This window comes from Triturus cristatus, chromosome 11 (assembly GCF_964204655.1).
Source record: "Triturus cristatus chromosome 11, aTriCri1.1, whole genome shotgun sequence".
Lineage (NCBI taxonomy): Eukaryota > Metazoa > Chordata > Amphibia > Caudata > Salamandridae > Triturus > Triturus cristatus.
The window spans coordinates 1,033,806,216-1,033,832,559 of NC_140594.1; the positions used below are offsets into that span (position 1 = coordinate 1,033,806,216).

Consider the following 26,344-nt stretch of genomic DNA (forward strand, 5'->3'; position numbering starts at 1 on the left):
GAGACTACAATGAGGCCTTAGGGGCCGAAGAGAGTAGCTCCGGTGACGAGCAAGGCCTACCCGTACAGACTGAGGATATCCCAGTGCGCCAGTCTATGGCTCCGGTCGAGGGATCGCCTTCGGGCCTTACCCAAGACCTATCCCGCAGTTCTTCGGCCCCGCCCTCTGGCCCGGCCTCGGACATTCAGCGGCAGCCATTACTACCCAAAACGGCTGGTTTCCCTTCTTCGAAACCGAAAGCTGTATTGGTTCACCAGAAACCGAAACCGAAAGTGACGCTGGTCGGATCGAGGCCCACCACACCTTCGACGCCAGCAAAACCCATTGGCGCCGACCGCACCAAACGAGACTTCGGTGCCGAGCTTGCAGCAGCCGACGTCGGCGCCGACACACGGAAAAAGACCTTCGGTGCCAACAAACCTACTCTGCTCCCGGCACCGACACAATCTGCTCCGACCCCAAAGGTCAAACTGCCTGCTGTGTCTCACACCGTTACGGCAGCACCACCAAAGGCACACTCATCAAAGACGTCGAGGGCCATTACCGCCCCTCGACTCGATGACTCACCGGCGCCGAAAAAGTCCACGCCCGCCTCTACAGAACCGGTCGGCGCAAAGGACACAATGGCGCTCCAGGTGCGGCCCGTTGCTGCGCAACGCACCAAACACAAAGCAGTCCTCCAGGACACGTCAGGCTCCGAGCCGATAAAAGCTTCAACAGCCTCTTCGGCACCGGCCAACATCACTTTTGGCCTGCCGCCATCCACGGCCCCAAAACTGTTCCAAATCAGAACACGGGTCACCCACACCACGTTCACGCCTGCCGAACGCTCTCCTGCGGAGACGTCTCCATCACATATCATCGACGCCGACACCGGCAGGATGATGCTCCACAAGAGGAGAATAACTTCCGAGCCAGCTTTGGACTCCTACCGGATCCCGCTTAAGAAAAAGCTGCCAGTGGCTTCGGAACCAGTTCTTTACGAACCTCTCCATTCCACTTAGCAAGATCCACAGTCCTTCTCTCCCACACACTCCGACACAGACGTTTTGGAGGACTACATGGGTGACCACGTCCCCTACCCCGGAGAGATGGACCCTGACGGCCAACAGGACCCTGACCAAGCTTGGGATGACCCTGTAGACTCTGGTGCACCTATGGATACACAGGACCCGCAACTCTACGGAGCAAAAACATCTCCCACAGAGGACACTGCCGCATTCAACGCCCTAATTGAACGTGCTGCGGCCAATCATGGTGTGCAACTCCACTCTGACACCGTCGAGGACGACTTTCTCATGGATACTTTCGCATCCTCAGAAAGGAATATAAAAACTCTACCCATGCTAAAAGGTGTCCTTAAACCAACAAAGGACATCTTCAAAGAACCCACCAGGGCAAGAGTAATAAACCCCAGGATCGACAAGAAATACAGGTCAGCGCCTGGGGACCCTACGTACATTAGAGGCCAGCTACCTCTGGATTCCATTGTAGTTGCGAATGCTCGCAAACGGGCACACTCGCAAACAGGTGATGCTCCTCCCCCGGACAAAGAGTCCAAGGTGCTAGAGACCTCCGGCAAACGGGTTGCGGCCCAGGCAGCTAACATATGGCGCATTGCCAATACTCAGGCGCTCCTCGCTCGCTACGATCGAGCACACTACGACACATTAGAACAATTGCTCCAACATCTCCCTGACCAATTCAAAGAAGGTGCAGAGATCCTCATCAGGGAGGGACAACTCCTCACAAACGCATCCATTAAGTGTGCACTGGATGCCGCGGATACAGCTGCCAGAGCCATAAACACTAGCGTCATGTTGCGACGACACGCCTGGTTGCGAATCTCCGGTTTCAAACCGGAGGTACATTTAACATCCTCAACCAGCCTGTCAACCCAGACTACTTATTCGGGCCGGAGGTTGACACCACCCTAGAGAAAATAAAAAAGGACACAGACACTGCAAAGTCCATGGGGGCTCTCCAAACGCAGTCCTTTCGGAGCGGCTCCTTTCGTCGCCCCGGAAATAGAGGAGCAGGTAGAGGACAGGGGTCACAGCAAACCTACAATAAGGGCAACACACAAAGCACCTACGATAAAAACACCCGGGGTGGATATCGTGGCTCCAGCACAAAGGGCAGAGGACGCGGGTACGGCAACACCAGGTCCTCCCCCAAGAACAAACAGTGACGCCCTCTCCCTTCCTCCCGACCACATAACACCTGTCGGGGGAAGGCTACAAAGGTTCCTGTCCACGTGGAACTCCATCACCACGGACAGGTGGGTCAAAGATATTATCAAACACGGTTACTGCCTAGAATTAACCGACTCCACCCACAATACCTCCAAAACACTGTCCTATGTCCTCAGAGCACTTAACGCTCTTACAGCAGGAGGTGCTAAGTATGCTACTAAAAGGCGCAATAGAGGTCGTACCCGTCCACTAGCAAGGTACGGGGGTGTACTCGAGTGTACTTTTTAATACCAAAAAAGGACGGGTCACTCAGACCTATATTAGACCTGAGACCCCTGAACCGCTACATTCTCTCCGAGCATTTTCACATGCTCACTTTACAGCAAGTCCTCCCGCTGCTCAAGCAGGGAGACTTCCTGGCCACACTGGACCTCAAAGATGCGTATTTCCACATACCCATTCACCCCTCACACAAAACATACCTCAGGTTCACTGTTCAGGGGCAGCACTACCAATTCAAAGTCCTTCCCTTCGGCGTGACAACAGCACCCAGGGTTTTCACAAAATGCTTAGCTACTGTGGCGGCCCATCTACGGAGGCAGCACATACACGTCTACCCTTACCTGGACGACTGGCTCGTTCAAGCAAAGTCAGCCCAGCAATGTGCCAGCCACATGTCCCGCACCATTCACCTCCTTCACAGTCTGGGGTTCTCACTAAATTACCCAAAATCCCATCTCCAGCCCGCACACGTACAACAGTACCTCGGTGCGACTATAGACACTCTGGCGGCCACAGCTCAGCCAAATTTAGTGAGAATCAACAGCATGCAAATGCTGATTTCAAAGTTCAAACCACAACACTCCCTTCCCGCGCGAGTGTTCATGCAGTTGATAGGCATGATGGCCTCCTGCATTTTCATAGTCCCACACGCGAGACTACATATGCGCCCGCTTCAGGAGTGCTTAGCACGTCAGTGGAATCAAGCTCAAGGACAGTTGAAAGACCTAGTGTTGGTAAGCGGTCGGGCATACAACTCTCTGCATTGGTGGAATCCACAAAACCTTTGCAAGGGCCGACCGTTCCAAGAGCCTGTTCCACAAATAATACTGACAGCGGACGCGTCTCTCCAGGGATGGGGAGCTCATGTACTCCACTACACAGTGCAGGGACTATGGACAACACAACAGAAGAAGATGCACATCAACCTTCTGGAATTGATGGCAATCTTCTTGGCAATGAAAGCATTCAAAGTACACTTGTGCAACAAAGTCGTGTTGATCCGGACGGACAACATGACCGCCATGTACTACATACAGAAGCAGGGAGGAACACTCTCCACAGTTGTCTCATCTGGCTCCGAGCATGTGGACGTGGGCCATTCAGAGGAACATGTTCCTCATGGCGGAACACCTCCCCGGCAAGGACAACCAGATGGCGGATCTGCTCAGCAGACACAGCCACCAGATGCACGAGTGGGAGTTACACCCATCAGTACTCCAACCGTACTTCCAGCAGTGGGGTCATCCAGAGATAGACCTATTCGCCACAAGCGAAAACGCAAAATGCCAAAGCTTTGCCGCCAGGTTCCCACATCCGCAGTCGCAGGGCAATGCGATATGGATGAACTGGTCCGGCAGATTTGCGTACGCTTTTCCCCCAGCGCCGTTGATACCGCTGGTGGCTCGCAAACTCAGACAACACTCACTGACACTCGTCCTGGTTGCTCCAACGTGGGCACGCCAGCCATGGTACACCACCTTTCTCGAACTTTCCGTGGTGCCGCATCAAAGGCTGCGGATCAAACCCGCGCATTTGACGCAGAACCATGGAGAGATTCAGCACCCAGATCCGCAACAGCTGAACCTGGCAATCTGGCTCCTGAAGTCCTAGAGTTTGGCTACCTAAACCTGCCACCTGACTGTATGGACATCATTAAGGAGGCCAGGAGACCCACTACCAGAGCTTGCTATGCAGCCAAATGGAAAAGGTTCGTCATTTATTGCAATAATAATTACATTAACCCGCTAGACGCATCCACCCAAAACATAATTTGTTACCTCTTACACCTATACCGATGCAATCTGGCGTACACCTCTATACGTGTCCATTTGACCGCAATATCAGCCTATCTGCAGACCAGGCAGCACCTCTCTCTATTCAGAGTGCCTGCCATCAAAGTATTCTTGGAAGGACTCAAACGAGTAATTCCTCCAAGCCACCCACCGGCTCCTATGTGGAACCTCAACTTGGTCCTCACACGCCTGATGGGTCCACCCTTTGAACCTCTACACTCCTGCGAGATTCAATTCCTTACCTGGAAAGTAGCTTTCCTAGTAGCAATCGCTTCTTTAAGAAGAGTTAGTGAACTCCAGGCACTAACCGTTCAAGAGCCATTTATACAGGTTCACGCCAACAGGGTCGTACTACGTACCAACCCCAAATTCATGCCCAAGGTGATATCGCAGTTCCACATAAATCAAACTATTGAACTGCCTGTTTTCTTTCAAAACCCACAAACTGTCGCAGAAAGAGCACTCCATACACTAGATGTAAAGAGGGCCCTCATGTACTATATCGACAGGACTAAAATCTTTAGGAAAACAAAAAAACTTTTTGTTGCCTTTGCCCCACACCACAAAGGTAACGCTATCTCCAAAGCAGGTATAGCCAGATGGATCGTTAAATGTATTCAAATTTGCTATCAAAAGGCTAAACGCACATTAACGATTCCCCCACGAGCCCACAACACGTAAGTTAGGGGCCTCCATGGCTTTCCTAGGAAACATTCCTTTGCATGATATATGTAGAGCAGCCACCTGGTCCGCTACACATACATTTACCAAACACTATTGTGTAGATGTGCAATCAAAACAGCAGGCAGCTGTAGGACAGGCTGTTCTCAAAACTCTTTTTCAGACCGCTGCAGCTGGCACTGGTAGCCGCCGCTAATAGAGGGCACTGCTATGTATTCTATGCACAGATATGAATTCAGCAGCCCACATGCCTCGAACTGAATATGCTACTTACCAGTATGCATCTGTTCTTGGCATGTAGGGCTGCTGACATTCATATCGCCCTCCCTCCTCCCCGGCGCCTGTAGCAGCTGCAGCTCTCAGAATTACTGTAAGCATGGTCATCACTTTCTGTATCTACTCCATCACTGCCACAATGGCGAAAAACAATCTGAGGATGGAGAGGATGCCCATGCGCACTGTAGTCCAGGGGAGGAGTCACCTATCCCAGAATACTTCGAAGACTCCTCCAGGACAACAACGTGCAAACATCCGGACCCAACACTAGGCGGCGATCTATGCACAGATATGAATGTCAGCAGCCCTACATGCCAAGAACAGATGCATACTGGTAAGTAGCATATTCATTATTTTTTTCTACAAAACCATTGGCCTAGATTTCAGTTATTGAGTGTGTGAGACCATTTGCTGACTGTGTACAACAAATGCTTTCCACTGTCCTCTGATACTTCCTTACTGCTCGACCAAGCTACCTCTTTAGAGAGTAAGGTTATATCTAACTTTAGCCTCTGCCAAACCTCCGGGGACTGTGGACTCTATACACACTGTACCTATTTGGGAACAGTATATTCAGAGCCACTTTCTCACACAAGTCCAGGAGCTTTGCTCCCACGACCCAGTGGTCTGCTCATCAGCAGCCACCAACCAGAGGCCCCCTATTCCCAATGGGACAACATTGGGCCTCAGCACTCTGCACCCGGCGGCCCTAGTGCCGCTGAGGGTGTAACAAGAGTGCATCCTTGACCCTGAGGGACACCTGAGTCTAGCTAAGTGACTTTTGGTGATAGCACGCATGGGCATCAACCCTATTAGTTTTTTTCCGCCATCTGGTTCTGGATTTATACTGTTGTGCTCTGGTTCGACACCGTTCCTTCGAGTTTCCCTCGGCGCACAACATACTCTCCCACAACTGTATTTTTGATAGTGTCTCCCTTTCTATCACGTATCGGAATTACTTAGTTATCTTTTGAACGGATAGTTTGTATAAGGCCTTCGGGCCTACCCGCGTCGGGTTGACCTGCAGTCAATGGAAATAACTCCCTCTAAATTCTGCCCTCTGTGTCACGCGAAATCCATCGCACAGACTCACACGAAGTGTGTAACCTGTGTTTGTCCCCGAACACAGAGAACAAGACCAACACGTGCCAGGCTTTCCACTCCAAGAAAACACTTTGCGACTGTCTGGCTCGACGTCGCGATATGCAGAGCCAGCACACCAGCTCCATTCCAGACATCATATAGTTTCAATTAAAAAGAAGGCGCCTTTGGGCCCTGGTCAACACCGGATCACGCTTCCGACGCCCTGCCCTCTGGCTCGGCACCAAAGCATACCAAAAATCCTTCTGGCTCCGAAAAGACTCACTCGAAATAAAGTTTGGAGCCTAAACCTTCGGGGTCGAAAAACAGGTCCAGCACTGACCCCTCCACCATTCGGCCCCGAAAAAATTGTCGGAGCTTAAGACCTCAACGGTTTATACTCCAGAACTGAACATGTCTGCGCCAAAACAGAAAACTATGAAGCCCAGTTACGATGCCCCAATGGAAAAACCGGATCCTAAACAAGCTTTTGTATATCCATCCACAGACAGGCCATATCACCACCAAAGTGGCTGAAAAGAATGGCTGCTGTAGAAGAAGAATATCACATCCCTTTAAAGAGGAGATCTGTTGTAACTAACCCTTCCCCTCCTTTCTCCATCTATTCTTCCTTCATCACCACCTTCCCCTCACCTTCAACCAATTTCACCTGAACATTCACCACCACATACACCTGACAACCAGGATGATGGGAATGATGATCAGGATAGGGATGATCAGCCATTACAAGACTCATGGAACGATTAGAACACCAATTCTCCCACAGGCAATGATCCTAGCCTGTCCCCTACCAAACCCTCTCCACCAGATTATAGGGAAGGCTACATTGAGTTACTGGGTTGGCCAACTATCATGGGGTACAGCTACATAATCATTAGAAGAGGATTTCCTCTTTGAAACCCTCAGTACCACACAGAAGTCATCACATACACTACTCATGCTTAAAGGGGTGGTGAGGAATACATCGATTAAATTTTCATTGACCCAGTCAGGGCTCTTATTCTCCATCAGACCCAGTATATATGAGGGGACAATTGCCGCTAGACTCCCTGGTTGTGTCCAATGCAAGAAAGAGCCAACTCGCAGACAACAGGAGAGACTCCACCTCCTGATAAGGGATCAAAACTTATTGACGCTTCGGGGAAAAGGGTAGCTTCTCAAGCAGCCAATTTCTGGAGTGTCTTCAACGCTCAGGCACTGTTAGTAGAATATGACCGTATGCACTAGGATGAAATGGAACTGATCCTAAATTTACCCCCTGAACACAAATCAAAAGTACAAGATCTGGTTCATGAAGGGCAACTTATTGCTAACAATCAAATAAGATGCTCTCTAGATGCTGCAGACACTGCTGCTAGAGCTAATAACACTAGTGTCCTCTTAAAGAGGCACGCCTGGCTCCGTGTATCTGGTTTCAAACCACCATTTTAAATACACCTTTCGATAAGGAACATCTATTTGGCCCATTGGTAGATTCTTCACTTGAGAAAATGAAGAAAGATACTGAGGTTGCCAAATCTATGGGAACCCTTGAGTCCACACAGGGTTGTGCTTCCTTTCCACGCTCTTTTTACCGAAGAGGCTCCAAAAATAACTCATCAGAAGCCACCTCTACCTATAAGGGCAATAAGCAACCCTCTCCATCTAAGGGTTATTTCAGGGGAGGTACAGGGGTAAAAACGGCAAGGGCATGGGACGGGGTTCAAACACCCGCAACTCCCCCGCCAACACAAAGCAGTGACTTACCTTCACTTCCCCCGGACCACTCAACACCTGTCGGGGGAAGACTGTCAGATTTTCTATCAATATTTGGCAATCAGAAACAGACAATTGGGTACTCCAAATTATCCGTTCTGATTACTGCCTGGAATTTATCAACACGCCTCTAAATATTCCACCAAAGCCCCACAATCTATCACCAGACCATCTATACCTCCTCAACAGGAGGTTCAGTCTCTACTTCTAAAAGAGGCTATAGAGCCAGTGCCGTCTCAACATCACGGGTCGGGCGTATACTCCTTTTATTTCCTGATTCTTTAAAAAGACTGTTCTCTCAGACCAATTTTACATCTCAGAGAAGTCAACTGGTACATTCAGTCAGACCATTTCCACATTGTGACACTTCAACAGGTACTTCCTCTCCTACAGAAAAGCGACTTTCTATCTACTCGAGATCTAAAAGAAGCCTACTTTCAGCTACCAGTTCACCATGCGCATTGCAAATTCCTCAGGTTTGTGGTAGCAGGTCAACACTAACAGTTCAAGGTACTCTCATTCGGTGTCACCACTGCCCCCACAGTCTTCACAAAGTGTCTGGCGGTAGTAGCTGCTCACCTAAGGCAAAGCAGCCACGTCTTCCCGTACTTTGACGATTGGATCATCAAAGCCAACACGTACCAACAATGTCTGCAGCACCGATGAAGATGACGACATCTATGGTGTTGCTTGCGTCAACAGCAAGTCTACAGTCGGTGACTCAGTTGTCGATGATTTTCCCCATTGCATTGTCGATGGTCTCTAACGAGAGATGCGTCGACGACTGTGTCATCTACGCCAGTTCTGTCTGGGACATCAATACCAATGCCCGTTGACAATCCCTCGACTACTATGTGTACCGACCTCAACGACTGCACCAAAGTCTATACCAGGGAAGCTCATTTCCCAGTCAAAATTGCAACGAGAGAGACGGACATCCTCCTTAGCTTCTCCTAGTAGGGTTCAAGCCTTATTACCAACTCATCTCAGATGACAATGATGGTTTGGATGAAAACTGCATGTTTGGGGCTGCACAAACTCCCTCGAGTTGAACGTTAAATACAAGGAAGACTGATGATGATGACCAATTCTATGACCATCATCCGTACTATTCTGACCAGCAACATCAGCAGCAACTGCCTCCAGGGATGGTTGGTCCTCCTTCCACTGTGGTAACTGATTTACAATTCATGTTGGCAGATTATAAAAAGGTTTACACACCTTCTCCTGCTCCAGAGCTTTCACTACCTCCTGTGGTCAAAGTCAATCTCCACCCCTTCCTATGTCTCAAGTGCCTGTGCATCAGCTTCCATCCACAGATGAAGAGGAAGAGTAACAACAAGAAGGGGAAATACAGGATGTACAATCATGTCCACACAAGTGGGATGATTGCATTATCCCTCCACCAGTGTCGCCATCTCCACCTCAAGTAGAACTGACTCCAGAGGATATTGAAGGCTTTCATAACCTCTTGGAGACAGCAGCCAAACGTTTTTAAGTTCCAATGCCTGTTCACCAACAAGACTGTTTCCTTTAGGATTTCAAGGAACCTTTTAAAAAATCGGCCAGGTCTGTGACCATTATTGACTACATCTGATATCTGGGCATTAGGATAATGAGAACACCAGCCACTATTCCACCAGTCTTACAGAGGCTTGACATAAAATATAAAGCACCCGACGACGCCTCTGCCTATCTCATGTCATCCTAGGCCGGATTCAGTAATTTCCCAAGTGGCTCAACACAGGTCGAAGAACCCATCAGCTTCTGTATCAGCACCTCTGGACAAGAAGGGTAGGAGGCTGGATTACATCGGCAAGCGCTTTTCCACTATGTCTGCATTGACGGTCAGAGCGTCCAATTCCTTAGGACTGCTGAGGTGCTACAACAGACAAATATTGTCAGTTATCGCTCCCACAAGACATCGAGGAGGCTAGAAAGGTTTTGCTGGAGGGTAAACACTCCGCTTCAGAAATAATTGATTGTGCGATGGACATCGCTTCCACTGGTTTCCGTCAGTTAGCTGGAGCTGCAGTCTTAAGGTGCCAAGGATGGCTCAAGGCCACAACATTCAGGCCTGGAGTCCAGACCAAAATTCTAGATATGCCTTACGATGGACAAGAACTATTCGGTAAGCATTTTGACGAAGCCCTTCAGGGAATCAAAAAGACACACTGCTAAGGCTTTGGGTACCCTCCAGTATAAAAGAACACCTGTTAGAGTGCCATCTTTCTTGCATTGTGTGCCCCCACTTTTTGCTGAAATGCTGAATGTACTTTGACTGAGTGTGCCCTGGGCTCCTGCCAATCAGGTGCCCAGGGTCTGTTCCTTCCCTAAACAAAAACCTCAAAACCAAATTGGCAAACCCTGGCCACATGTCAGCCCCTGGTAAATGCTACCCTAGGTACCCAGGGCCTTGTGACCAGGGAAGGCCTCTAAGGGCTGCAGCACTTATTGTGCCACCCTTAGACCCCCTGTACCCTAACACAAACACACTGCCCTTGCAGGCTGTGTCTGGGTACAAGACAAAACGAGTCGACATGGCACACATCCCTGTGTGCCATGCCCACAACCTACACTGCCCTGGCATACATCAGCCACCCCTCTAGCTGGGTGCCCTATGCCAGTGGTGTGGGCACAGGAGCATGAGCCCTGTGCCCCTACAGTACCCAGGTCCATTTCTGGGCACTAAATGCAGTGCTGCCATTTAAGAGTACATGGTGCTGAGAGCTTGTCAAACACGAACTCCACAGCACCATAATGCCAACACTGAAGACTGAAGTTTGGTATCAAACTTCTCAGCACATTAAACCCGCGCTGATGCCAGTGTGGGGTTTAATGTACAAAGCACTACAGAGGGCATCTTAGAGATGCCCCCTGAAACCTAACCTACAATCCACTTCTGGTCTGGGAGGCTGCCTAGGCTGCCACACCGCAGACATGTTGCTGGACCCCTGGGCCTGCAGCAATGAACATCCTGGGCGAGGTGCTAGGTCTCCGGGTACCAGGACGGATAGGGGGAAGCTTCAAAGGCATGCTGCCTCTGTGAGCTTTTCCAGGCCACTTGCTGTGCCCAGCAAACTGGCCCCCACCGGTTCTAACCCCCGCTCTGGCGGGAAGACTGGCTGGAATCCCCAAATAAGGACAGGGGATGTGCCAGTCTTCCAACCCCACCCCTCGGGTGGGGAAGGCGAGGTGAGGCACATCTCCGGGCGCTCGCCATCTTGAAGATGGGAAGCCCTGCCCAATCAGGACTAGGCTACTGCCCACCTCCCACAGGAGAGAGGCAGGATAGGGGTGTACCATTGGTCCCTGCCTTTTAGCTACCTGTAACACCCCTAAATCTAGTATTTAGAGGCACCCTGAACATTCCTTCTCGAGATTCTAGATTCCGAAAAAGCAAAGAAGAGCAAATGGAAAAAAGACCTGCTGTGCAGCTGCTAAGAAGAGGAAGACACCAACTGCTTTGGCCCCAGTCCTACCGGCCTGTCGACCCTCGAATCTGCTACATCCCGGCTCCTCTTGTTGCCAGCAACCTCACAAACCCCGTAGGACCTCGCTACCTTGTGACTCTGGGCATCTGGGACTCCCATGAGCAGTGGCTCTGCTCAAAGCAAGTTCTAACCCCTGGTATCAGCCCGGAACCGCGAACCCTGCACACGCCTTGCCTGTGCTGGAGTGAACAAAGACCCCGAGGACGTCCCCCCCGGCGACTGTGACCCCAAATCCGGCACCCAAGGATTCCCCTCGACGCTCCTGATGACGCCTGCAGCCTCAGAACCAGGTCCCCCCCCCCCCAAAACTGCGATCAACAGAGGGTAAGATTTCCTGACATCAAACGGCACCCCTGCACCCGGCGGCCCCCTGTTCCCAACTCCTGGGTACCTACCTGGCCTCCAACTACCCAATTTACCTCTCGAAGTGGTGTCCCCGGAAGAATCTTCGTCCCCGAGCTTACAGCCTTTGTTCATCCTGGAGCTTTCCCATTGAAATCTATTTAGTGCCCGAAGGCTCAAAAGCACCCTGCACCCAGCCGCCCGAGTGGCCCTGGCAGTGTAACCTCTACTCCTACATACTTCCCCATTTGCCCTGAGCAAGTGACCAGGAGCCCAGCTCCCACAACAGCGTGGCCTGCTAGTCAGCAGCCACCAACCAAGGCCCCCCTGCCTCTCATAGGATAACATTGGGCCTAACTCACTCTGCACCCGGCTGCCCCTGTGCCGCTGAGGGTGTAACAACTGTACTTACCTGACCCTGGGAGACCCCTGAGTCTGTGCCCAGAACCTTAACTCTGCCAGTCTAGTACTTACCCAAAAGCCGATAACCCAATTTTCCTCCATAGGGTAACATTGACTGGTTTCTTCTGAAATTTCTTCTAAGTGTGGAGTTTCTAAAACTTAAAATATTCACCTAAAATCAACCGAGTAACGAAAACGAAAATACTCACCTGGTATTAGGAGAGATCCCAGTTCTGGATCTTGGTGCCCAGCACTGACCCAGCTGTGAAACGTAATTGCTTACCGCTGGAGAGGAGGGAAACCGATGGCAGATCTCGCAAAGCTTCCCTATGCCGCCCGGTTGTGCCGCCGCTCCCTTATTGCAGCGGCGGGGGGGGGGGGGGGGATCGGGGGGAGGTGAGCTGCTCCACCGCCGATGCTGGCCCCTTCCCAGCAGGGCGCCCCGACAAACAGGGGATTCCACCGCAAGTCGCAGCTCCCACCTCACTGCCGCACTCCTCACCAGCGCTGCCTGGCCGCTAGGTCTCTTCCTTCAATCTCGTTGCTGGCTGCGCTGTAGAGCTGCGGGGAGGGGGGGGTGGCGTCGGTCTATCCTGCGGGGGGGGGGGGGGGGTCTATCCCCCTGCCGCTGTCCTCTGATGTCTCCGGGCAGCGAACAGCACCCGCAGGCGGGGCCGTGATCGTCACACATCTCTCAGCTCCCTCTGGATATCCCCAACGCAACACCACGGCTCCTCTGCCGGCTGCCAGGCCGCACCACATGCGCGGCTCGATCTCTCTGACACCGGTTGTCGTGGGGTGTCCCAAAGTCACACCAGGTGTCCCTGGGCTTTGTCTGTGCTGCAGAGTCGCCTCGAGAATCGCTAGGAAGTCTGGGAAGTCAGGATAAATTCAGGATGCAAGTAGGGGTGGGCTGGGGGGGCCACCAGGTGTTCTGGGGTGGTTCCATGATGAGTAATTCAGTGTTTTCCATGTTTAGTTGTACGCAAATGTTCTTCATCCACCTGGAGACTGCTTCCATTCCATCGTGGAAGTTGCGTTTGCAGATGTTGGGTTTGTTGGATATGGAGAGGATGAGTTGGGTGTCGTCTTGTGTAGGATACAATGTTGAGTTTGTTGGCTCCGACGATTGGTGATTAAGGATCCTTGGGGAACTCTGCAGGTGGTCGGTTTGGGATCCGAGAGCTTTTAAATTTCTTTTTCTTTGGACTCTGGATGTCTGTAGAATTTTAGTGCCACAACCAACGTTATAAAGTAAAACAGTACTATCATTTGAAAATGTTAACATTGTAATACAAATGTGCATATCTGCAGCTATTTTACGCTGCATTACTTCTGTATTTTTTCTTTTAACTCCCCCAAAGCTGTTTTGTCTTCACTATTAGACTGGAGACCTACTCAAATGAAAGCCTATTCTCTGACTTTTCTTGATTTAAAAAAATTAAATGCGAGCATTAAAGCAGATTGCATTGTTTATCTGTAAATATAGATTTAATAAGTTATGTATGCTTAACATCCCTTCCATTTTTCTTCTAGGTTGCGTATCTTATCCAACAAAATGTAATTCCACCCTTCTGCAACTTACTAACTGTAAAAGATGCTCAGGTCATACAAGTAGTGTTGGATGGATTAAGTAACATATTAAAAATGGCTGATGATGAAGCTGAAACAATAGCCAATCTCATAGAAGAGTGTGGAGGTAAGACTTTACGTTACTACTTATGAAGCAAGTTTTTCTTTAAATTTGAGTACTGATTGGTGCATACTTTTCTATTAATTCAGCCGTTGTGACACTGTTTTTAAACAAAATCTGAAGCATTTCCTGTCTTATGATTTTCAATCGGGGGCATTTTACATACTCCACTTTTTTTAATTGTCTTAATCTTACCTTCAGAGTCCATGTTTCGATTACTGACTGGGATGTTAAACGGATAATTGGGTCGTCTTGACTCTGAGGTAGCCTTGCGAAACTAGCTCACTGGAGATGGTATTGGAGACTCTGAACAGTTGAGTTGCCAGTTTACCTCAAAATAATGTATGTCCAGTCTAGTTGTTCAAAAATAAACAAGATAGAATTGCCCAGGTCTCCAGCCATAATCATGTCCTGTACATTGAGGAACGTACCTTTAGGGCCCTATTCTGTAGTTTGCAGACTCCTTCAGCTTCTGTTGTTTGAGCTCAGCCTCTTCCATTGTCTAGCAATTATGTTTTACATGGGGGCTTGGGTGAACAGAAGTTGGGGGTCTAGTGTGTGTATGAAGCTGGCTCTGTATATGGTTATACCGTGCAGAGTCTAGCGATTCCCCCTAGACATGTACAAGGCTCAATGTAAACCCAAATTACTCTAAGTGGTAGTGTGGGCGAGCATCCTTAGGCCTAACAGAGGAGAGTCTTAGACATTTATTGCACACACATGGACCAATAAGGGACACACGACTCAAATGGGATCCACACCAACTTTAGAAAATAGGCTTTGAGTTTTATTTTAAGACCAAAATCAGGAAAAATACTTTTGTGTTTTAAAAGTAGACCATGTGATTTTCATCCCAGTTCTATGTTATCCTATGGAGGTAGAGAATAATGCAGTTTTAACGGTGAGTACCCATGTTACAGTTCCAGTCTTCAGGTATTGAGGTCAAGCGAGCAAGGTTCAGGTAAGCACAAAGTCTGCTTCACCAGCGGCACAGGGGTGGCTGGGTGCAGAGGTCAAATAGGGTAATAGGCCTGATGTGTTTCAATGGAGACTGAGTGTGCTCAGCGCCACACTACTTGCAAGTAGGTAAATCTGTTGCAGGGGCCAACCTTTCGGGATAAGATCAAGCACAGGAGGCACAAAGCAGCATCAGACCTACACCACCAGCGGCACAGGGGGGCTGGGTGCAGGGTGCGCAAACAGCGTCTGGCGCCCAATGCTCTTCAATGGAGAAACTTGGTTGGACAAATAGGCTACAGGTGTTGCACTGAAGGCTGCATGAGAGACCAGTGACAGCAGAGTTAAGTTGAGGGTCGTAGGTGCATCGTCAGTAAAGCTCACCCAGGCCAAGGAACGGGTCGAGTGTGGGGGTATGCGGGGAGCCTCTGGATTCAGCCTGCAGGTGACAACGTGTAGTCAAGGAGGGGTCAGCCTTATCTGGACTTGATGCCAAGATGACTGGAGAACCTGTTCTTGATCGGTGGGCCACCTGGACACAGGATGGAGGCTTCTGGTGCAGAGTTGGCAGTACTCGCGGACCCGTAGTCCTTTGTGGAGGTTTCTTGGGGAGGAATCCACTGTCAAGTCTTTGTTTTAGGGCATAGTTTTCCTCTGCTTCTGGAAGTCGCTGACAGCAGGACAGACGACTTTTGCAGAGTTAAGGTAACTCCCAAGGGTAGCTGTGGTATGGTTTTCAGCACCCATCCTGTAGTAAGGTCCCCAATGTGCCATGCCCAGCTGAGGGTATTGGTAGAAGAGGAGGGTGGCATTGATGTCCTAACTTAAAGATAATGGAGTTACAGAAGACTATTCTTACCAGGTTGAATAGCCAAACCTGGGATTGTCTTGTACATGTCTCATTAGACACTGGAGGATTGCAGATGGAGTGGATCAAAATGATTACTCTGCAGGCTTTAGATGATTGAAGTGGTTTTTTTTTTGGAGCTACCAGGCCAGTCTAGAGTCCGGTAGCAAAGCATGTTTACATCCTTGTTCTTGCACTTTTGTGAGGAGGCTTCCTGCAGAGATGCTGAAAAGGTGTGGGATGGAGGTGGTCGTGACAAAACTGCCTGCTTGCCTGAGTGTCCAAAGTGGTGGTAGGCACACCATCACAAAAAATGCAGGATTGTAGTTTACATGCTTTACACTATCCTGCTGTCTAATGTTGGGTTTGCAGAATTTCCATTTTTTTGTTTGAAGATCTGAGCTTTAGTTTTGAAAATGACTAGTGACTATATAATCAAAACCCACAAAACATCCGTGCAGACTCAATCATAGAATTTGTTTCTGCCATTGACTTTGGAGTTGGTGCTTGGCTTTCGAATCTGTGTGACAGGAATAAAAATCTGGTTTTCATGTGACGCAAGAGAGACTAGAAGGTAGTGAGCACAATCTACTTATTTATAAGCGCCTGAGATTAAGATTTATCGAATATTGCACATTCCCCTTCAGCTTTCATAATAGTGACTGTTTTGGCTACCCACATTGAGAGAAAAAATCAGTTTTCAGTAGGAAAATGTGATGCGCCCATGTTGTGTTTTGGCCCGTTACTGTAGTGGGCACTAGGCCTATCCACACAAGTGAGGTACTGTTTTTATTGGCAGACATGTGAGAGTATAGAATATTTGTTATTACCAATTTAATTTAGCTGTATTTGTGCCTTCCAAATGTAAGCCAACTCGTAAGAAAGACCTTTAGAAAAATACCCTCTAAATACGATACTGGTATGTTTCCACAAATTCGAAGATGTACAAATAACCACTGATCCTAAACTCCTTCTCTTGAGCCCATTTCGGAAATACATAGGTTTCCTTGCTTGCCCTTTTTCATTCTAAATAGTGAATTGGCCTATGCTCAATACACAATGAAAATCCATTGTATGGTGCAGCTAGCTCAGTTATTGTCTCTGGGTACCTTAGATTATTGAAGAAACTGCAAATCCTATATTTATCCCTGAAACCAGAAGGGTCTAGCGGATGTAAAGGGTATATTGCTTTTGTACATAGGCCATCGTGACATAGTTACAGAGAAAAACTTAGTCACAAAGGGCCATTTCGTCCTCCTAATATTCAGCATTTATTTCAACAGTTTCTTTGGGAAAACTTTGAGGAATCTACAAATATGAATGACCCCTTACTGAATTAGAAATTGTCTACTTTTCAGAAATCTATAGCTTTCCTGGATCACCCATTGGTTTCACCCTAGTTTCCTCCACAAACTGGAAGTAGGCTGAGAGCACAAAAAATGAGGAAAAAAGTTTTACCTCTTTGGAAAAATAGCCAAAAGTGTAGTAAATTAGGTGCATATTGCTGAGAAGATGGTTACTTTTGCAAAGCAAACCGTTTGATGTCCTTTTTAGTGGGGGAAAAACACAATTTATCCAGAGCACCATTTCCCACCCAATGCATTTTTGCTTATATTCTCAGTCCCTTCTGTAGGAAGTTGGCTCTGTATATAGGGTATTGCTACTAGATGGTAATACCGTGCAGAGTCCAGGGGTCCCCTAAAAGTGTACCGTGCTCAATGTAAAACCCAAAGTGCTCTATTAGTGGTAGTGTGGGCAAGCAGCCGTAAGCCTAACGCAGAGGAGTGGAAGACATTTATTGCACAACCATGACCATTAATGGACAACTCAAGAAGGAGATCCAGACCAATTTTAGAAACCTACTTTGTATTTTATTACAAGGCCAGGGATTTCGTAATCTGGTAAGTGAAAAAAAATTACTTTTCACTTTCAAAAATCGATACTTTGAAACTTTTCCCCCTATGGGGAAAACCATATCACAGTTAAACAAGTAAGTATTAAACCTACATTCCCAGTCTAAGAAGCCAAAAGTCAGCAGGGGTCAGGTAAGTACTAAAACTGCACCACCAACGGCACAGGGGCGGCCGGGTGCAGAGATCAAAATCTGCGTACGACCCAATGCTTTACAAAGGAGCCTGGAGCCACACGGCTTGGAGGTAAGTAGATCAGTTGCAGGAGCCAAACTTTGGCAGTTAGGTAAAGCACAGTTTGGCACAAAGCAACACCAAACGTACACCACCAGCAGCACAGGGGTGGCCAGTTGCAGGGTGCCAATTTGACGTCTGGCACCCAAGGCTTTTCAATAGGGATTCTCCTTTCGGCAAAGAAGCTGCAGGCGTGGCATCGGAGGGTGCAGGAGGAAGACCGACAGCAGAGGTAAGTTGAGATGTAGGGGGGGGTCATAGGAGCACAGTCTGTTCAGCTCCCCGAGGCCCAGGGACTAAGTGTGCGGGGGTGCCTTTCAACATCTGAATCTTACCGTAGCGGGTCGGGGAGCCTCTGGACTCGCACTGCAGGTGCCGCCGTGGAGGGCAGGCGAGGCCAGCCAACAATAGACTCTAGGTCAGAATTGCGGGGGAGACTTTGATGCATAGGTGAGCCACTCGTGTCGTGGGTATCTGGTGCAGAGTGGGTAGGAGACACGGATCTGCCTGAATCCAAAGTCCTTGGAGAAGGTTTCTTCAGGACAGGTCTGCTTTCCACAGGAAATTGGAATCTTATTCAAAGACAGCAGTCTTACGAGGGGTTTCTCAGGTCGCTGGCTGCAAGGCAGGTGGCAGGATTTCAAAAGCTAGACACAGGCTGGTAGGGCTGGGGCAAGGCAGTCCTCTTTTTTCTTAGATCACAGATCAAGTTTCTAGGTCTGGGGAAGCAGCCGAAATACTAAATTTAGGAGGAATTTTAAGGGGACTTTGACATGATTGAAGAGGTCGCCCATCTTCAAGATGGCGTGGACTGAAAGTTGTGCTACACCTGGCCTCCCCCACCTTGGGGGTGGGGTTGTCAGAGGTGTGCACACCTCCTATTCCTTTAAATTTTTCCTTCCGGTTTTCCCGCACAAAGTGGGGGTGTAAACCAGGGGCTGCCATCTGCTGCTAACGGAAGCTAGGGGGGTCGCATTACAAACGACAGTCGACATGGCAACTTGTATGGGTGCCATGCCAACAAGCACTGCCTGTAGGTATAGGTAAGGCACCCACAAGCCAGCCTCACAGAGCTAAGCAAGGTGCACTATACCTAGGCTGTCCGGAATACGGTTAAAACCGACTCTAAACGACAGTACCCTACCGGATGAAAATCAGCGGACCCGGTTTAAACAGTCTCTCAGATTTTCATTGCTGTTGCACCACTTGGCCACTTGATGGAGCCAAAGTATTTCAGACCAAACTTTAATTTATGCCCGAGAAGGAAGCAGCTCGGGACTTGCTTGGGCTTTTAATTGTGCCTTGTATTGCTTAATGCGCCTGTGAGCCTGGCTAATGTGGGGGTGGGCACCGGGGAAAGAGGCGACACGCATGGGCTTTGAATTCTGCCTTGTATTTCTTAATGCGGCACATGAGCAAGGGCCCCCTGCCTGGCTAATGTGGGGGAGAGGAGCTGTTGTGGTCTGCCATTTGTCTGCATGCAACCGCACCGGACTAATTCACAGGTCTTTAAAAGGCATTGTAATGGCGATGACAGAGCTGCAGGTATCCGGGCTCAAAGCCGTGTCGCCGTTCATTTATCATGGGCTCTGTTCAGGGTGCCCCTGGGGAGCCTGGAGGGGGGGGGGGCATGAAAAGACGCATTCTTTTTAAGCAGTTCTGAAGGGTGCCTGGTGTAGTGGCCTAGCACCCCCATTAACCCAGCCGGGCGCGTGCCCTGGCGGTGCAGTGAGCCCCGACTGATTCTCTGCCATCTCAATATATTGTTCATTACCCTGCGCACACAGAGGCTTTTGGAAATGTACTCGGGGCACAGGGCAAATAAGATTCAGCTGCTTTCATTTCCCCCACGAGCTGAAGCAGCAGCTGCTACAAACCGGCTCAGCGATTTATATAAATATACTGGTATACATTTATATCCCTCTGAACTGGTTACATCTCGGTGAGCATCGCGGGCCTGCAATGTCTGTGGGTGTAAGATTATTGCTATTAACGTGGAGCGAAAACTTTTCAAAGAGGAGTTGGCATATGTGTTTGTCAATTGAAAAATGATGTTTTATAAAAGTTACATATATAAAGGGCTGATTAAATCTTTTTTTTTTAATGACCCGAATACTAATATTAAGGTACACATACAACATTCCATGTCCAATTGCCAATATCTTTTTGTATAGCCAGGTATACAAATCCGTCTTACAGTAAACTAGACTGTCAGTCTAACACCGCCCAGAGAATGTCAACCTTTAGGTGCACCAGTACTGGCATGGAAAGCTATGTCAGTGGCCAGAGTTGGCAAATTGTGTACTAGCTGTTTTGGCGTTACCAGTCTCAAGTGCCAATGTTGAGAGGGCCTTTTCACAAATAAAAGTGTACATGAAAAGGAAAGAGCACGAATGACCAAAGAATCACTGAAGAAATATTGTATGGTGTACTACAATAAATTCAACTTGTAAAACATGTATTTGGATCTCATATACACTGTACGTACATTGTCTATATACCATGCATCAATGAAGAAAGCAAGCAATAATAAAAGCAAAGCGTTCCATAAACACCGGTAAAACACTGTTTCAGTTGTTTTTTATGGCACGAAAATGAGTAACCACTGAAAAGCACTTTTTTTTAGGTAATGTAATCACTGGAAAACACTGAGAAAACACCACCAGAATTGAGCAAAAATAGAAACTGAAAACAGGAAAGCCTAATTATAGAGTGTAATAATTCCAGCAGCCCATTCTGGCCTATGAGAACAGGTAGCCTTACAATAGTGAAAAACGAAAATGGCTGTAATTCACTATTAGGACATGCCACACACATCAGGGCTTGTCCTACCTTAAACTTACAATGCACCGTGCCCTTGGACCTACCATAGGGGTGACTAATATGAAGTTAAGGGAAGGTTTAGGGACTGGGAAGTGGGTGCACTTGCCCAGTCAGCATGACAGTACCAGACTGCACGCAGGCTCTGCAATGGCAGACCTTAGACCCATTTTACAAGGCTGCTTCTGTGGGTGGCACAACCAGTGCTGCAGGCCCACTAGCAGCAATTGGATTTATAAGCCCTGGGCACTCCTGGTGCGCTTTACTGGGGCCTGATAGTAAACCAAATAAGCCAATCATGGAATCCAATCAATGTAGCAATTTACAATAGGGAGAGCATATGCACTTAAGCACTGATCAGCAGTGGTAAAGTGCCCAGAGTCATAAAACAGCCAACAGGTCAGAATAAATACAGGAGGCAGGCAAAACGTTTAGGGATGACCCTGCAAAAAGGGCCAAGTCCAACACGACCCCCTTCCAGCCAAAACGCAGGGTAGACCAATCATTACCTTGATGGGCTTCCTTGCTTTGGGCGATAGAACAAGGACCTGGCCTTCAACTGCAGGGGCAGACTCCAGTTCTACGCCAATCTGAACCTATTGGAATCTCTGTCCATACTCTCAGGGCCCACCAAGCCAATCCATGGGGAACCCTTCTCCTCACCTGTGGACACCACCTGTGCAGCACCTAACCTTAACTGGCTCACAGGTGTGTCCCAACAGACAGCAAAATGCCACAGTGTGCACTGACAGTAGCCAGGGATGAGACCCAGGACTTATGCTTTCAAACCTCTGTGGCGCCAGGGAGCGGGGGGCAGTAGCCCCAGGTGCTTGGCAACCTTTGTCCATTCTCCCTCCTGTCAGGTCAGGTATGACATCCTGGCACTGACCCACCAGCCCCAGGCCTGTACCCGGCGGCTGGACCAAAGACTGGGGTGGCCTCTCCCACATCCGGTCCTCCTCTTTGGGGCTCTGTACCCTCCCACCTGGAGTGGTACCCCCTTCCAGAACTGCCAGGGCACCTATGGCAGATGTTCTGCGCACTTCACCCACCAGTTCAGGGGTTCTATCCTGCAACTGGGTGTCCAGGTCAGGGGGGACACCCTGAACCTGGCCCTCCAACCTATGGTCTAAACCCTTCACTTGAACCGGGGTCAGAGGCGAGGACTCCCTCCCTCTGCACCCCCTTCCAGATGGCTTTACTCTCCCACCTGGAGTGGTACACCTAGAAGACAGACTGGTAGGGACACTGATTACAGACGTCCCTCCCTTCACGTCAGACAACACCTGAACCTGGCTTCCCAACCCTGGGACCAACCCATGCGGTTGAACGCTCGCCTGGCGCACCAGGACTTCCCGGGGAGCACGCATGCCCCCCCTGAGGGTGACACAACTCACGTGTCGTGTGAAAGTCTGCCTGGTGCAGATCTCCCGACCCCTGTCATCTGACAGTGCGCGAAGATCCCCCAGGACAGGAGTGGTGTCACCATGGTCATTCACAAGTGACACAGCCCTTCTGGCTGGCCCCTGACACACTGGTTTTTCCACTGGGGACTCTTTTCCCCTCTCACCCCTCACTCTGGACTTCTGCACCCTCCCAACTGGAGTGGCACTGCCAGACACCAGAACTGATGTGGGTCTGCTTACAGACCCTCCCAGTTCACCAGACACTAGGGGATCCCGCACAACGGGCAGCCCCTTAGGACAGACTAGGCTCCCCACCTGGTGTTCTCTTAAAGAACCATCCAGGCGCTGAGACTGAGGTTGGGCACTACCGGGGACAGAACCCATTCTCACTCCTTCCCCCTTAAAGACAGGACGTGAGGCCCTACACCCCTCTCACCACTACAGGACCTAGCTGGGCTACTCTGAGCCACTTCCACCACACTGGGTTTGAAGATAACAACCACTCATCTTGGGATCACTCCCCAATGCCTTTCCAGACCTTCTGGACTCCACCCAAAGGACTGCCTCCAATGTGAGCTCCCTGCGGTCAGAGAACTCACTTTCCCACAGGTGTTGGCATAGCTCTGGGAAACAGGGACTTACAATATGCTTTCCCACAATTGGATCACACGGCCCCCTAGCAGGGTTAACCAAACTATCCTTCACCTCACCATCCAGTGCCTTGCACACGTACTCCACACCCCTCTCCTGAGATTGGCAAGACAGTGTCTGACTGTCTATCACTCAACCCACACTCTTCTGGGCGGTCTTCACACTCACACACCAGGATCTCCACCATGGGGGAATCCCTCCCACCACTAGGACTGTGAACCCCACAATACTGGGATTCAGTTTCCTAATATTGTAAGTGCCAGGGAAGCCATGGAGTGAATAGGCTGGGAACTCTAGTTCCACAGCACCATTATGGCTTCACTGAACACAGGAATATTTGGTACCAAACTACTCCTAAAAAAAAAAAAAAAAAAAAAAAATCCTCACTGAGGCCAGTATGGGATTTATTGTACCATGTACTCCGAGGGCACCTCAGAGGTGCTCACTGCAAACCATGGTGTGGTTTCTGACTGGCACCAGACATGTTTCTGAACCCTAGGTAGAGATCCCCTGCTCTATGGGACCAGACACCATGCACATCCTGGGCAGAGGTGTCATACCTCCTCCCCCCAGGAAGGACCAGTGCTCGATGAGGGAAGCTTGAATTAACACATTTTTCCAAATTACTAAGTCTTATTAGGGCCTTGTTTAAGTCGGTTTAGAATTTTAGAAGAATACAAGCTCACTTTATTTAGGGGTAAGAGTGTGAGAGAGCCAGCTTTCTTGTATGGTATGCCCCACGTTTTGCTGAATGTACTTTTCCTTGTTGTGCCCTGGACTCCTGCCAATCAGGTGCCCAGTGTGAGAAAGTGGCTCTGTATATACTGTTCCCTAATAGGTACAGGGTGTACAGAGTCCACAGTCCCCCAGAGGCTGATAGAGGTCAAAGTTAGGTATGACCTTACTCTCAAAAGTGGTAGCTTGGTCGAGCAGTAAGGCAGTACCAGAGGACAGTGCAAAGCATTTATTGTACACACTCAGTCAGCAAATGGTTTCACACACTCAATAACTGAACTCTAGGCCAATGATTTGTATATATAAAATATATGCTGGTTTTATTTTTAGAACCACAAGGGGGTAAAAATATACTTTCTCAGAATGAGAGGTTGAATATAAATACTTTTGTTTCAAGCAATGAATTTGTGTAAACAGTCACAGTTGGTTGCAATAAACAATCCTATTTCCTAAACATAACAATGCATTGAGCTCAATGGTAAATTCAGGTTATTTGTAATAAATTACTTTTCAGATTACTTTTGGAATTCCAGGTCTGGATCCTAGAACCAGCCTGGGGTCAGTATTCAGAATCAAGTGAGGAAAGTCGACTTAATAACTGTAATGATTTTTAGATAATATTTAGCTATTTCAAAAGTTAGCACTTAGAAAATATTTCACAGAAAACATTCAATGGATCTCTATGGCAAGAAATTCAAATTGCAGGTAGAGTACTTTATCGTTACTTTAGTAATCCAGGACTGGGTGCCTAGACCCAGGACTGGGGTCCTTATCAAAAGCAGGTAAGTAATTTCGTTTGCAGAAATGGTACGATTTTAAAAGAATATTTCAAATTTGCAAAAGTAGACACTTAGAAGAAATTTCACAGAAAAGCAGACAATGGTTTCCTATGGGAGAAAAATGAGTTAGAAGTAAGTATAGTTGTGAACACTTTTCAGAGTCAGGGCTGGGCACCAAGATCCAGCACTGGGAGCTCACCTAGGAGCAGGTGAGTAAATTCGTTTTTGTCACTTGGCTGATTTTTGGTGAATTTTTGCAGTTTTGAAAAGTTCACACTTAGAAGATTTTTGAAGAAAAAGCCAGTCAATGTTACCCTATGAGGAAAATGAAGTTAGCGGTTTAAGGGTAAGTACTCGACTGGTAGTGGTGAAATTCCGGGCATGGACTCAGGGGTCCCCCAGTGTCAGGTAGGTACAATTGGTTCACCCTCAGCGGTTTCAGGACGGCCGGGTGCAGAGAGAGTTGGGCCCAATGTTATCCTATGAGGGATAGGGGGGCCTCGGTTGGTGGCTGCTGTCTGGCAAGCCACGCGGCTGTGGGAGCTGGGCTCCTGGTCACTTACTCAGGGCAAGTGGGGAAGTAGGTTAGAGTAGAGAGGGCACGGCCAGGGCCACTCGGGCGGCTGGGTGCAGGGTGCTTTTGAGCCTTAGGGCGCTCAATGGAAATCAATGGGAATGTTCCGGTTTGGAAAGAGGCTGCAGGCTCGGGGACGAGGATGTTTCAGGTGCCACCACCACTTCGAGAGGTAAGTTGGGTAGTTGTAGGTTAGGTGGGTACCCCGGGATTGGGCACAGGGGGTCGCAGGGCGCCGGGTGCAGGGGTGCCTTTTGACGTCGGGAATCTTACCCTCTGGTTGATCGCGGCTGGGGTGGCACTTGGTTCTGAGGCTGCAGGCTTCTTCCGGGATGTCGAGGGGGGTCCTTGGGTGCTGGACTCTGGGTCACAGTCGCCGTGGGGTCGTCCTCTGGGTCTTTGTCCACTCCGGCACTGGCCAGGCTTGGCTGGTGCAGAGTGTGTTGGGTCCGCGGTCCCGGGCTGGTGCCAGGGATAGCAAGTAGGTTTCTTGAGTAGAGCCTCTACTCGTGGGAGTCCCAGGGGCTTAGAGCTAAAAGGTAGCCAGGTCCTCCGGGGTTGGTGAGGTTGCTGGCCACGTGGGATGCCGCGCTGGTGCAGGTTCGAGAGTCGACAGGCCGGTAGGGCTGGGGCCAAAGCAGTTGGTGTCTTCTTCTCTTTTTAGCAGCTGCAGGGCAGGTCTTTGTTCTTCTTGCTCTTCTTGTCGTTTTTCTATCTGGAATCTCAGGAAGGAAGGTTCAGGGGGCCCCTAAATACTAGATTTAGGGGCGTTACAGGTAGGTGAAGGCCAGGGACCAATGGGTCCTTGTCCTGGGGTGGGTACACCCCCTATCCTGCCTCTCTCCTGTGGGAGGGGGGCAGTAGCCTAATCCTGATAGGGTAGGGCCTCCCATCTTCAAGATGGCGAGAGCCCGGAGATGTGCTTCACCTCGCCTCCCCCACCTGAGGGGTGGGGTGGGCAGGCTGGCACATCCCCTGTCCTTGTATGGGGTTTCCGGCCAAGCTTCCCGCCAGAGTGGGGGGTTGCAGTGGCCTGGGGAAACTCCAACTGGCGGCATGCCTTTGAAGCTTCCCTTTGCTCATCCTGGGGGAGGAGATTTCTCACCTCACCCAGGATGTGCATTGTTGCAGGCCCGGGAGAGCAGGGGCTCTCCCACCCAGGGGTCCAGCAACGTGTCTGCTGTGTGGCAGCCTGGGCAGCCTCAGCGCAGACGTGGATTGCAAGTTAGCTGTAAGGGGGCATCTTCTAAGATGCCCTCTGGGGTGCTTAGTACATTAAATCCTACACTGGCATCAGTGTGGGTTCAATGTGCTGAGAAGTTTGATACCAAACTTCCCAGGCTTCAGTGTTGCCAATATGGTGCTGTAGAGCTCGTGTTTGACAAGCTCTCAGCACCATGTATTCTTAAATGACAGC

The 26,344-nt window shown here is 49.4% G+C and overlaps 1 protein-coding gene across 1 annotated transcript in view; it reads left to right on the forward strand.

Annotated features, from left to right (window-relative positions):
• The window catches only part of KPNA4 (karyopherin subunit alpha 4), a 221,095-nt gene that overhangs the window by 152,348 nt on the left and 42,403 nt on the right, over positions 1–26,344 (forward strand). Inside the window, exon 15 of the mRNA XM_085635233.1 lies at positions 13,858–14,020. Coding sequence (XP_085491359.1) covers positions 13,858–14,020 — 163 coding nt within the window. The remainder of the gene's footprint in view (positions 1–13,857; positions 14,021–26,344) is intronic.